General features: G+C 42.4%; 1 protein-coding gene across 2 annotated transcripts in view; it reads right to left on the bottom strand.

Annotated features, from left to right (window-relative positions):
* cd2ap (CD2-associated protein) overlaps positions 1-12,909 on the bottom strand; it is a 128,749-nt gene that overhangs the window by 64,437 nt on the left and 51,403 nt on the right. For both annotated transcript variants that reach the window (XM_034075865.2, XM_034075864.2), the window contains exons 7-8: positions 6,263-6,347; positions 5,924-6,018 (exon numbers count right to left, since the gene is read on the bottom strand). In XM_034075865.2, the coding sequence (XP_033931756.1) occupies positions 5,924-6,018; positions 6,263-6,347 (180 nt within the window). The remainder of the gene's footprint in view (positions 1-5,923; positions 6,019-6,262; positions 6,348-12,909) is intronic.

Raw genomic sequence — 12,909 nt, 5'->3', positions numbered from 1 at the left:
GTTCATTCTACAATTACATGGGATTAAAGCAAAATGTAGTTTTAATTGTATAATACTTCAATTTAATTGTATATATATACACTTCAGTTTTTTTTCATGTTTTCAAATAAACAAAGTATTGGCTTTCAGAATATTAAACTTGTTTCGGCAAATTCAGATGATAAATACAACTTTGAAGCTTCGGCATAATTACAAGCAGAGAACGGACTAATGTAACGTCACAGCAGGCAGAACAGCCGCCGGTGTTTCTTGTGAGTGTTTCCCCGGTACACAAACGCAAAAATACACAAACACACTCGCGAGCTTCCCCCAGACCAGTAATACAAACGAAGATGTGTCTTCGGGTCAATGTGACTGACTTCGATAGAGCAAGTCACATTTGGTTTAGGCACGAAACATACTACCAGTAGAAATACATTGCTTTCAAAATCGCTCTGTGTCGAATCAATAGATTATATTTTGTGACTATAACACGAAATGCCGTGAGAGCTTCGTCCTCTGAACACCACAGGATGGCGACTGTAACGCACATAACATAGGTACGCTCCTCTGAAATGATTATCCCCTGCAATTATTATTATCCCTCATGGAGTTCGCTATTCAGCTCGCTAACGTTAGCTTAAAGAGCCTGTGACAGCATCCCAACAACTGTTGTGCAATGAAATATTGGGCTACTAGTAATCTCGAACCGTCAGTTTAAAAAAGAAAAAGCGATACCGTTCCGTTAAATATCAATAATTTCGAACATCGCGGGGAAATTCCTTCGACTCATTTTGAAGTTTTGGGGGAAGCCGGAAGTGACGTCAATGCGGGAACGCTTCGAGAGCCAAACACGGACAAAGTGTGTTGTCATGCGTAGAAATGGTGAATTACTGAGTTTAGGCACGTTGATAACGTTTTAATGAAGTTGACTACAGTATATTCATATTTGTCAGTGCTTTCATGTCAATTCGGCGACATAAATATACATGATCGTGGTGAAGATGATGATTACATTAGGATTAAAAATCGGGAGTGAGAGCTGCTGAATTTCCTCCCGTCGGATGTGATATAAAAAACAAATCGATTATTTTTGTGGTTATAAACTCAAGTGGATGAAACTACATTTATTAGTGCTTTCATGTCAATTCGGCGAACATATGATACATTAAATGATGAGTGAGGATGATGATTAAAAATCGTTTGTTTGAGCCGGTCTGCATTTACTGATGAGAAAACAAACCGATGCTTTTTGTAGTTGAACACCAACGTGGATTAAATGTGTGGTTTTTTTACCACAATGTTGTGGAAATTAATGGATGAAATGCACGGATTATTATTATTATTATTCCCACTCCGATCGGGACACTAGGTCCACCGTTTCCCCGCAGCGAGGCTCCCCCCGTTGACAGTTTACGTGGGCTGGGTGCAGTGGCGGACTGGCCATCGGGACGAATCCCGATGCGCCGGTACCGAAGTGGGCCGGTCGGATAAGTAACTAGCACATCCCCCATAGGCGGCGCGTGAGGCTCAGGTTTGAGAAGGCTAAATAACTTCTTTTACCTGACGCTGCCCGCCTCCGGCGTCTATAGAAAAGAGATCAGCTCAGTGTGCGGAGTTTAAATCTCTCAAGTCATATTACAGGATAAAGGAAATACAGTTTAAACTGCCGTATGCAGAGAAGATGCCAACGTGTCGCACTTATCATTCATATTACATCATCAATCAGTCGATCATGGATCATATAATATCATAATATATCATATATTTCCTTATCTGAGTCAGCTTCTCCAGCCTCATCTGGCCGTGCAACACTCACAGTGTCACAGACTGGATGCAGAAGTATTATTTAACACATTATGTTGACGAAACACTCGAGACAAATGTAATTAAAGTCAGATCCACTCGTGTCTTAGTGAACGCGCTCTCAGCTGGTGAGAGAAACCCTGGCTTGATTTACCGAGTTGACAACCAGCGTCGTAGGACCGCTTAGCGAGATCTCGTTTGTTAGTTTGTTGTTGTTAGTTTGTTTGTTACTCAAACATATCCAGGGTCTGTTGAACTGGCTTCGTAGTACAGGGCACAGGTGGCTAGCAGCGCTAATGTCAAAGACACAGACATTATACATTATATTTGTATTTTACATCCCCCGCTCCCCCCGTTGACAGCTCGGTACCGAAGTGGGCCGGTCGAGAGTCCCGGGATGATTTTTAGTCCCATTCCACCACTGGCTACATGACCATATGATCGCCCATATTGACGCACCTCATTCTTAAACTTAGAAGATACAACATAAACCGATCCTTCAGCCTCATATGAGCTCTCAGACACGTTCAACATTAACCTGTCATCGCTGTCATCGCTTGCTGCTGTGTGCACCATCGTGCGTCTGCATGCAGATGCTGGGATCCTGAACGGTGCAGCTGGAGCGCTGTGCCCGCAATGACGTCACCCATCATTTGGCGGGACTTGAAGAATCCGCGAGAAGATCCAGAAAATTGTCAACATTGAAGGCAGACTAATGGTTATCAAAGTACAAATATCCAAAATCAGTTCAGTAACGGTTTTCAAGGGGACAATATGTACTCAAATTGATGGGTTTGGATGATGGGGGAAAACCGTGTCACAGGCTCTTTAAACAAACGTAACATGCAACGTTAGCCTAATCTAAAATGCTCTACTGCAGCGTACCTTTCATGTGGCTCGTCAGCGCAGACTCTCGCATCGTTATGTTGCAAACTTTGCAGGAGGCTACTCGTGGGCTTGACCCTAGTCTTAGCCATGGCTTGTATTTGTCTTCTGCTAGCCAACGCTCGTTGAGACGGCAACCTCCTGGCACACATCTATCTCTCATCAGAATGCTCAGGTCACAGTAACACAAACACCTGCAGGTCGCGCGCATAGCGCGGGAAGGCCGCAGCGGAGCTGTTTTATGTAGAAGAGAAGCAATTCTTTTCTTTTAATCTAAAAAGCGAACTATTCAGTCAGACAGCAATTTTTTGTAAAAGTAAAGCATTTACATTTCCAAGCACTTTATCTCAATTTCAAGCACCATTCCCAAAATGCAAGCACTTTCCCAACCTTGAAAACACCACGTCAAATATCAAGCATTTTCAAGGATTTCAAGCACCCGTACGAACCCTGGGAAGGGCAAAGAACATCCCCCACTACCTCAAAAGCCACACCAATGTCCAGTTCATGCACTTCCTGCTGGATACACTGGACTTTCTCAAGGCACTGACTGAGCCTCCAGTTTCAGCAGGATAGTCTGACGCCAGGGGAGGCAGTGCAGTACATTGAGGCCTGCCTCATTGGCCTTAAGGCCCTGACACACCAACCCGATTTTGGGAGTCAGAGGCCGTCAGAGGCCGTCAGAGGCTGTCGGGCATTCGCGGCGCCGTAGTCAGGTTGGTGTGTCCCGCACCGTCGACCGTGACACGCCTTATTTGGACTGCCAGACCCGATGCATGGCCGATTCAACATGTTGAATCGGCCATGCATCGGGTCTGGCAGTCGGACCAAATAATCACTCTGATTGGCTGTTCAGCTAGCAAATCAGTGCATGAGAAGCGAAGCGGAAGTGAGGGATGTAAACAAACGATTTAAGAAGGCACACACAGACTGCTATTCATTTTCATCTCATCATGGCGATCTGGAATGATGCAAACGAAGACCTGCTCATCACCTTGATCCAGGAGAGGCCAGCTCTGTATGATATTACGGAGAAAAGATACTCTTCTTCTTCTCTGTCTTCCGGTTGTTGCCTCTTTTGAATGACGAATACACACTACCGCCGCCTGCTGGTAAGGAGAGTTATTGCCACTCACGCACTGAAGTCGGTGCGGTGTGTTCCGTGCGACACATGGCCAAAACGCAGGAGAACACGGCCAGGCAACAGCTAGTCCTCTGGTGACTGCTTGGTGTGTCAGGGCCTTTACAGAGCTGTGTCTGGAGCCCGGAGAGCAGCAAAGGAAGATGTTGGCTGATGCAATGAATGGCACCTATAGAGGTGTAGAGCTAAACAAAAACACCACCGCAGACACACTGGCTACAGACAGGAAGAAAATTACAGACATGCTTGCCAAATCTATTGAGAGCTGTCTGGGAGACCTGCTGTCTACCGAGAGCATTGTGCAAAAATGCTCAGCTCTTGATCATAATGTGTGGACAACTCAGATGAGTCCAAAGAAGCCGTTGTCCTCCATGGACGAGCACATATTGAGTCCCCGTGCCACCATTACCAGAGCATCCTGGTGCGTGAGGGACCACTGTCACTGAGGTGTTGGGAGAGTACAGGCTCTATAACATCTGGGCAAGAATGCGGAATGGGCCCCTCGGAGACCCTCTCCTAGAAATACTCCAGAGAGGTGACCTACAGACCAAGTTTAAGAACCTAGGCATCTTTGCCCAGATCTACCCAACAATGGCCGTGACATGTGAGAGAGGCGTCTCTTGCATGAAGAGGGTGAAGAGCGACTGGAGGTCCTCACTGTCGACCCGAAATCTCACTCGCCTCATGTTCCTGACCATTGAAGGGCCTAGTCTGGATACCTTTGACGCTAAGAGAGCTGTTTTGCAGTGGTGACAGTCGGGGTCAAGAGCTAGACGTCCAGGATTTACAGCCTGGTCATCAGGAGGACGGCAAAACCAACCGACCGAGGAGGAAAATGAGGAAGAACTGACGATTGAAATGTTGCAGTATAGTAGTAATGTAGTTTGTAAATAAATTACTATTGCAACAAATGTGTTCATTTTCTTCATTATTAGAGTCTATTTTATTTGGACTAATTCTCTTGGGCCAGTGATATTGAAAATCTAATTTGACCCTTAATGTCTACCCCTGCTTAAGGTATTGATTTGTGATCTTTGCTCTGTCTTGGCTCCACAGCAAAGTAGAAAATCATTTAAATAGCACTTCTCAACAGTGTCCACTAGATGGTGCTACATATCTTTACTCTGTGGTCTTTAAAAAGGGAACTGAACTGTCAACATGTCAGAGGTAGCTGAGTTTGAGTGTGTGTGTGTGTGTGTGTGTGGTGTGTGTGTGTGTGTGTGTGTGTGTGGTGTGTGTGTGTGTGTGTGTGTGTGTGTGTGTGTGTGTGTGTGTGTGTGTGTGTGTGTGTGTGTGTGTACGTCTGGTAGTGTCTGTGTGTGTACGTGCGTGTGTGTGTGTGTGTGTGTGTGTGTGTGTGTGTGTGTGTGTGTGTGTGTGTGTGTGTGTGTGTGTGTGTGTGTGGTGTGTGTGTGTGTGTGTGTGTGTGTGTGTGTGTGTGTGTGTGTGTGTGTGTGTGTGTGTGTGTGTGTGTGTGTGTGTGTGTGTGTGTGTCTGTCTAGACTCCAAAGTGTATCACCTAATGGAGAAGACTAAATGGGGCTTTAACAAGACAGAGGTGTGTCAGAATTTCTCTGTAATTTAATAAGCCATCAAAATGCCAGGGACTGCAGATGAACACGAACCTTTGTGGCTACATCTGACTTAAGTTCTCCACGTCCTTTGTCCTTTCTCAAATAGATACATAGATACCAATGCCTCAATACAATGTGAGCAAAGACATGCGACGTGATTGATGAGTTGCAGTACTGGTTTCACTACTTCAAAATAACAAAGATCATTATGATCAGTGTGTTCATCTCCTGTTGATATATTTGATTTCATCCAACCTGTGACTTCTAATAAAGAATTGAACCACTAGATACGCTGGGAAGATTTGAGTACTATCAGGAAATGTCATAACTTAACACATGTTTATAAATCAAGCTGATTTGCAGGATGATTTTTGAGAATATACTTGAAAACAGTTCTGCAGTTATGAGTAAGCCCGCATGAGCACATCAAACAGCCAAGCATGTGAGTTTAGATCATATAGGTGACTTTTGTGAACCCAGTTGTTCGGTTCCATCATTTAATTTCACAACTTCAATGTATGAGACAGTGGAGCCTTACCTTGCTCAGGATGTGGAGGGTCTCGCCCTCCTTTATGGTCAGCTCATCCTCATTTGTACCCTCGAAAGCAAACGTGACTTTACAGTACTCTTTCGCTGAGGAAACAGAGAATGGGGTCTTCAGGATTCATAGACAAAAACACAAGACAAAACTAAATATACTACAGTTTCACACATTGATGTACTGTTCATGTCAAAAAGGGGAAACGTCTGATGTAATATCTCAACTACCGAACACACAAACAACACATCAAGTTCTCTTACTTTAGGTTTATTTATTTTAAATGTTGTCTGTCTATTTATACATTTTAAGTATTTTTCAGTGCTTTGAGTGTTTTACCTTTGGATTTGTTGTCGTCTGCTCTCTGCGAGTCTGTCATGTTGGGATGGGCGGGCTTTGCAGCGGATGGTAATGATGGGATTGGCTAAAATGAAGCAAACCATACAGATGGAGATGATTTATCGCACATGAGTGGACATGTTTAATGTGTAGGACTACTGTCATAAAGACAGAGTGAGTCTGAACCCAATGAGTGGAGTTATCTGATCATGAGTAGGGATGGGTATCATTAGGATTTTATCGATACCGGTACTGCTTATCGGTATCGGTATTTTCCGATACTCTTATCGATACTTTTCAATAATTTGGTGCTCAAAATCATACACATGAATACAAGATGTGAAGATTAAACAGTCATTTTATTGTAATTTTCTTGCAGAAATAACTGTATAACTTACATTAGATTCTCAGAAGGAGACAAAAATAAATAAAATAACTTAAGGGGCCTGGCTCGCCCGATCATGCTTTTTGGGGTTTTCCCTCAGACAGAGGATGAAAAGAGGCATTTTTTAACATTTGTAAATCAGTTACATCTTCATCCAGACATTTCAAACTGACAACCTAGCTCAACAAGAGATCCTTCAAACATTGTCCTACAGTGACATCATGCAAAACTGTGATATGAAGAAATTGGTAAAAAGGCTAAGATGGCAAAAAGATAAAGGCGAGTATGTATATTATTCTGGATTGTACTTTTAAATCATCACAAAATAAATGATGTGCTGAACTGAAACACGTCAAAATGTGTCTGAAGGTTTAAACATAGAACAAAGTATTTGAGCTTAAAATATGTCAATTCCTAGTAAACAACCAACAATTGCTGAACCATACACAGCCCCACCTATTGTCAGAAGAAAGTATTACAAATAATGATTTAAAAAAAAAATGCAAAACATTTTTGGGAAATATATTTTAAGATCATGTTTAATAATCTGATTCGTCTGTACATTGGCGTTTTAGTGTGTGTTCTTCTAATTAGTGTCTACAGTGTGTGCCTATTGAGCTGTTTAGAGCCATGTGAGACAAAACCCCATCCTGCCCCTCCCTCTCACCATCTAAGTGAACAGTGACTGTAAAAACTACACTGCGCATGCTCAGAGTATTGTCCTATTTAAAGTGTGTGGCAAAATAATAATGACCATAGGGGCATAGAGCTGCCATCCCCACCATACGTCATCTCACATAATTCAGAGCTGATTGGCAAGTACGTGTGCTGCGAAAAGTGTGGTGTGTGAAGTGGAGACGAGAGAGAGCTGCAGTGAGGCGTCCTAAAACCAGGAAGTAAGCTGCGCATGGTTTCCCTCGACAAAAAAGCAACGAGATTTCTCCATAGGATTTTAGAAAATAGCTCAAAAATAAGATTTGTGGGAAACGTACCCGTTGCACATTTTGTTCAGCAGGATAATATCCACGTCTACCCTACTTTTATAATTTTCTAATCATAAATCTATCGATTAGATTTATGATAGACTTTTGAAACTACAAGAAGATAAGGAGGACTTTTACAAAAAAGTAATAGAGATCTTTCTCCAGAAGGATAGCATGGACTTCATCTTCAAGAAGACCGCAATTTTATTGAAAATGGGATCTTACTAAGAGAGAACAATTCAATATTTAAATGATAAAATTAAAAATGTTGGGTATCCTTTTGTTGAACTGTCTGTTTAAAATTAATCGAAGCATCTGACAAAAAAAGCTTTTGAAAATAATATTATATTTTGATTTAGGTCAAAATATAACCTGAAGAGTCAGTGCCAGTGCCTCACCAGTCATGAACCTCACTGCAGAAGCTTATAGACATCTACGTTTTTTGTGCCCCACCACTTTTGTGCATATAAAAATGCCACTGGAAACGTTGACCTTTAACAACATTTAAATGCAGTTTTCCAATTCACAATGACATCTGTAAGTTTAACTGGTTTATAAAGCATTCAATGAAAGGCCACATTATTATAGGTGTAGGAGCTCACATTAATACACTGTCAGTGTTAATAAACTAAAAAAAGACAAGGCGATGTGCCTGCAAGACTTCACTCAGGTAAACAAAACATATTACCCGTGCGCAGCAGCTAACCTGCCTGCAAGCCTTCGCTCAGGTCACTTTTACACACAACGCGGCTGAAGTCCGCGAAAACGGCATCTATAGTTGCCGACAGTTTAGTATTTTTAGAATACCGTTGCATTTGTCCCACAAATCGTATCAGGTTGCACTGAGGAGGACGTTGTTAGCGTGCTACTGTTAGCACTATCGCTAGCAGCCACATTGTTTAGGCTGTCAAATACGCTGCACCGTTTTAGATTCAATGAGTGTCTCGTTTGCAAATGATTCATTAAGTTGCTTGTGTTACCCCCTTTACAAGCAACTAATTGAGTACATAGATTGCACCTTGCACTGCTACATTTTTTAAAGTGCACCCAGACCTTCGATCACTTCGCTCCGTCCGCCATGCCTGCGGGAGTCTCACAACAATAATAATAAGAGCGCTGTTGAGAGAGATGACGAGTGGAATTTACAGTGGCCAATCAGAGGGGTCTCAAACCGGATACATCACACGTGATGAGGGTTCCCAACCAACCAGAATGGTTTAAAGTTAAACTAAGGAAGTAGACGTAACACATACATATTCTTTCACACACAGTGACATCACAAGCTACCTACAATACAATGCAACGCGCGCCATATATATATAAATACACCATTTTCCTGGAGGTGCAAATATCCTGGAGGTGCAAATATAAACAGCTAGCTAACATAGCCAAGCAGAGCGCACTAGGTTTTTTTTCTGAATTAACGACCGAAGAAATCTCTGCATGTCTTCGGATTACACTGGACTTGAGGGGTGTGCTCGAGGTCGTTACCAGCGTAAACTAGAGCTGTGTGGGTTATCGGATTGCCCTTACGGACTGCCTGCAGATGTATGAGAAAACGACCCTCGAAAGTGGCCCTATTTTAGAGTTGACTAGATATTGATTAAGGCAATAGACTATGATATTCTGCTTGCACCTCGCGTGAAATGGCGGATACCGGAAGTACGGTGTCGCCCTCGGCCCAATACCCGTATGTGTGTGTGAAAGAATACTACATGGGCTGTATGATTAAATCTTGGACCGTAAATGTTGTATTAAATAAAGTTAATATTACCGACGTTAGATTAACGTCCCTGTAGCTTATTATTGCACTAGGAAGCTTATTGCATTATATATATATGGCCAGTCGGTGCCTGCCGGTGAGCGTGGAAGTGTGGTCTGCCACAAGCGGGCGGCAGGAGCGGGGCTGTCAGCATCAGCTTGTAGATGGTATTTTAAACTCGATGCGCTCTGAAACTACGGGGCGGCCAAGGAAAACAAATACACATGCGTTAATCGCGTTAAAATAATTAGTGGAGTAAATCTTTTTTTATTATCGGTATCAGTCTTGAGAAGCAGGAAGTTATCGGTATCGGTTTCAAAAACCCAATATTGTGCATCCCTACTAGTTATAGATACGTTTAGTTTTACTGTCGGGTCACTCATTACTGGATCCGCCAGCTGCATGATACTGGCATAATAGATTGCCCGATCGGGCAACCAGCAGGTGAGGCTTCATTGCCAGAGCTAAATACTAGATGGCCCCGGGCCATCGGGCAGTCGTTAATGTCGAGCCTTGGTAGAATTCCAAGTATGCTGGAGATTGGAACAGTACTTCGGCGGCACTCAATGACGTAGTATGCTTGAAATAGTGGCTCTGCAGCAGATTTACTCGACATTGAGAAATACCCATATACCGATAGAGTGGCAAAGTCCCTCCCCTTCTGGTGGACCTCCATGGGACCTTATTTCGGAAAAATTATGTATTGAAGTCAATGGAGAGAGAAAGATTATCTTTCGATCCCGTTTTGAATTGTGCCACGAATTACACATATGATGTTTGTCAATTTAAAAGATAATTTTGCCAGTCAAAAAAAAATAATGTGTCGTAAAACTGTGAACACACACATTTCTTTGTGTGAAACGGTCAATGAACTACATCTCTGGTCCCGCACAACAGCACACGTCACCAAGATGGCCGTCACTACTGTCTTGCTAAACAAGGGATTGCCTACCCTCACCATCAGATTCACCACAATGAAACACGTCCAGAAGAATTGAATGCAAAAGCTGCCTGCCTATGGGCTCAGAACAGTCTCATAATACACACATGCACACAGAAGGATTCAAACTTGTATTTCATGATCCGCAAAAGGATCCACACTTGTGTTTTTCAATGCACACACAAATGTGTTCGTTTCATATACAATCCAAATACAGAAAAAAGTTTTACATATGTATTTTTGATCCTCATATTTGTTTTCCGTTTAAATCCCCTGAACCTGCAAACACAAACCGCTTTCTGTGCACGGATCGCTGTGCATTCGTGTGTGGGTTTTTTGAGACTCCCCTGATGGTCACCTGATTTGTACTTGTAATTTTTTCTATCTATAGCCAATCAGATGTCTCCTTCATTCTAAGCCAATCACATGAGCGCACCCCCACAAGGGTATGATTTATTGCGTTCATGACACTTCATATACGCATTTTGCGCAGTCCGGTCAGCTCGCTAAACAGAGGGCGGGGCTTCAGGTGATCATGCAGAGCTGCGTGTCTCCATCAGACTCAGCAGCTGATCTGATCTCTCTCTCGCGTCCGGTTATACTTCACTCACGTTTATGTCCATATCGATCAGATCCAGCTCTCCTGATCGGCCTTTATAGAGAGCACCGATCAAACTATTAAGAGTGAATATCGGCCGATAATGACCGGCGGGGCCCCCCCCCGTTGACAGTTCACTATCTAGCACTGGCTTCGTAGTGCACTGGTCTGCAGTTGCTCCCTCCACACTCACAACAACTTCATACAGACATGCGCTCATGTGATTGGCTTAGAATTTAGGAGACATCTAATTGGCTATAGATAGAAAAAATTACAAGTACGAATCGGCTGACTGTCAGGGGAGTCTCAAAAAACCCACACACGAATGAACAGCGATCCGTGCACAGAAAGCGGTTTGTGTTTGCAGGTTCAGGGGATTTATACGAAAAACAAATATGTGAGGATCAAAAATACACATGTAAAACCTTTTTCTGTATTTGGATTTTATTTACATGTATATGAAACTGAACACATTTGTGTGTGCATTGAAATACAAGTGTGAATCCTTTTGCAGATCATGAAATACAAGTGTGAATCCTTCTGTGTGCATGTGTGTATTATGAGACTGTTCCGAGCACATACCTGCCTGCCTGCCTTCCTTCCTTTGATTCTCTCTGAACTGCCTGATCTTTTTAATGTTTAATGTCAACCATTTGTGCAGATAGCATGAAGTAGAAAAGATCGCCGATGCTAATGTAGCGTTAGCATTTCTCCCCCGGGCTTAAATGGTGTATTATAGAATGATCACACCGGTGTGACAGTACTCTTCAAAGGGTTCACGAAAATATATACTACTCTTACTGTTTAACATTTTGGGTTACTTGATGTTACTTCATGTTAAGGCTAATACAAATGACAAGGCTAAGACTGTAATGCTAACTAACGTGCTAGCTACTAGCTAGGTAGCTAACTTGATCCAGCCAGCCACCCCTGGTCCTCTCATCAGACGGGAAGCGAAAGAACGAGCAAGACCCATTGCTGGTATGATAACAACCTGGTACTAAGCACACAGGCATCTTGTTAAAGTTATCTTATCTTAGCTATCTCTTATATTTAGCGGAGGAAAACAATTGTGACGTCAGTTATGACATCACTTACGCGACTCTGGGATTTGTAGTCTTTCTAGTTGCGTATTTTTCATAGTCTTATATTTCAACAGTTTTATGACAAACTGTGACTTTTTGACATGGAAATGATTTTTTTAATTTTTTTAACATCATGTGTAATTCGTGGCACAATTCAAACGGGATCGAAAGATAGTCTTTCTCTCCCCAGACTTCAATACATAATTTTTCCGAAATAAGGTCCCATGGACCGGAAGTAGATGGGCGTGACTTCGCCACTCTATAGCAGCACCGTTTGTCCAGCGGCTTAACGGTATACCGATACCGTCCAATCAGGTACCGGTATTGACTTAGTACCGGTTCTCGATACCCATCCCTAAACATGAGTGATGCTTTCATTCTCGGGTTAGCAGTTAAAAATTGTTGATTTTAAGGTAAGAGAATAATTATTAAAAGTAAACAGTACATGTTTTCATGCTCACTTATATTCCACAAATTCAAAATAATTAAAGTAGACAGGATATCTTTCCTTGAAATATTTCAAATGTATTCAGAATGTAGCATTTTCCAATTAAGACGTTTGATATGTAGACATTATGCAGAACATTAGGAATTTGCATCTCAATTTGTTGTTGTTTTTACCGCAGTTTGCGGCGCGCAGCCTCTTGCCTTATCACGCTCACACACGCACGTTGGTTAGCCTTAACCAACAGCATCCAACACTAGGGTGTGCATGTTATACACAAAACATATCCCTCATGTCTTCTAGTATAATAATGCCTATGAAAAACTTGGATATGTGAAAACATGTCAACATGAGCTTTCTAAAGAGGGTCACTGTTTTTTCGCAAGGTCAAACAAGCCCTCTATAGGCGGAAATCCCATTTGAATGCAAAGACGCATCAATTTAGAGTA

This window comes from Pseudochaenichthys georgianus, chromosome 24, assembly GCF_902827115.2.
Source record: "Pseudochaenichthys georgianus chromosome 24, fPseGeo1.2, whole genome shotgun sequence".
NCBI classification, from domain to species: Eukaryota; Metazoa; Chordata; class Actinopteri; order Perciformes; family Channichthyidae; genus Pseudochaenichthys; species Pseudochaenichthys georgianus.
The sequence above is the reverse complement of the archived record's forward strand: the minus strand, read 5'-3'. Positions and strand labels throughout refer to the sequence as shown.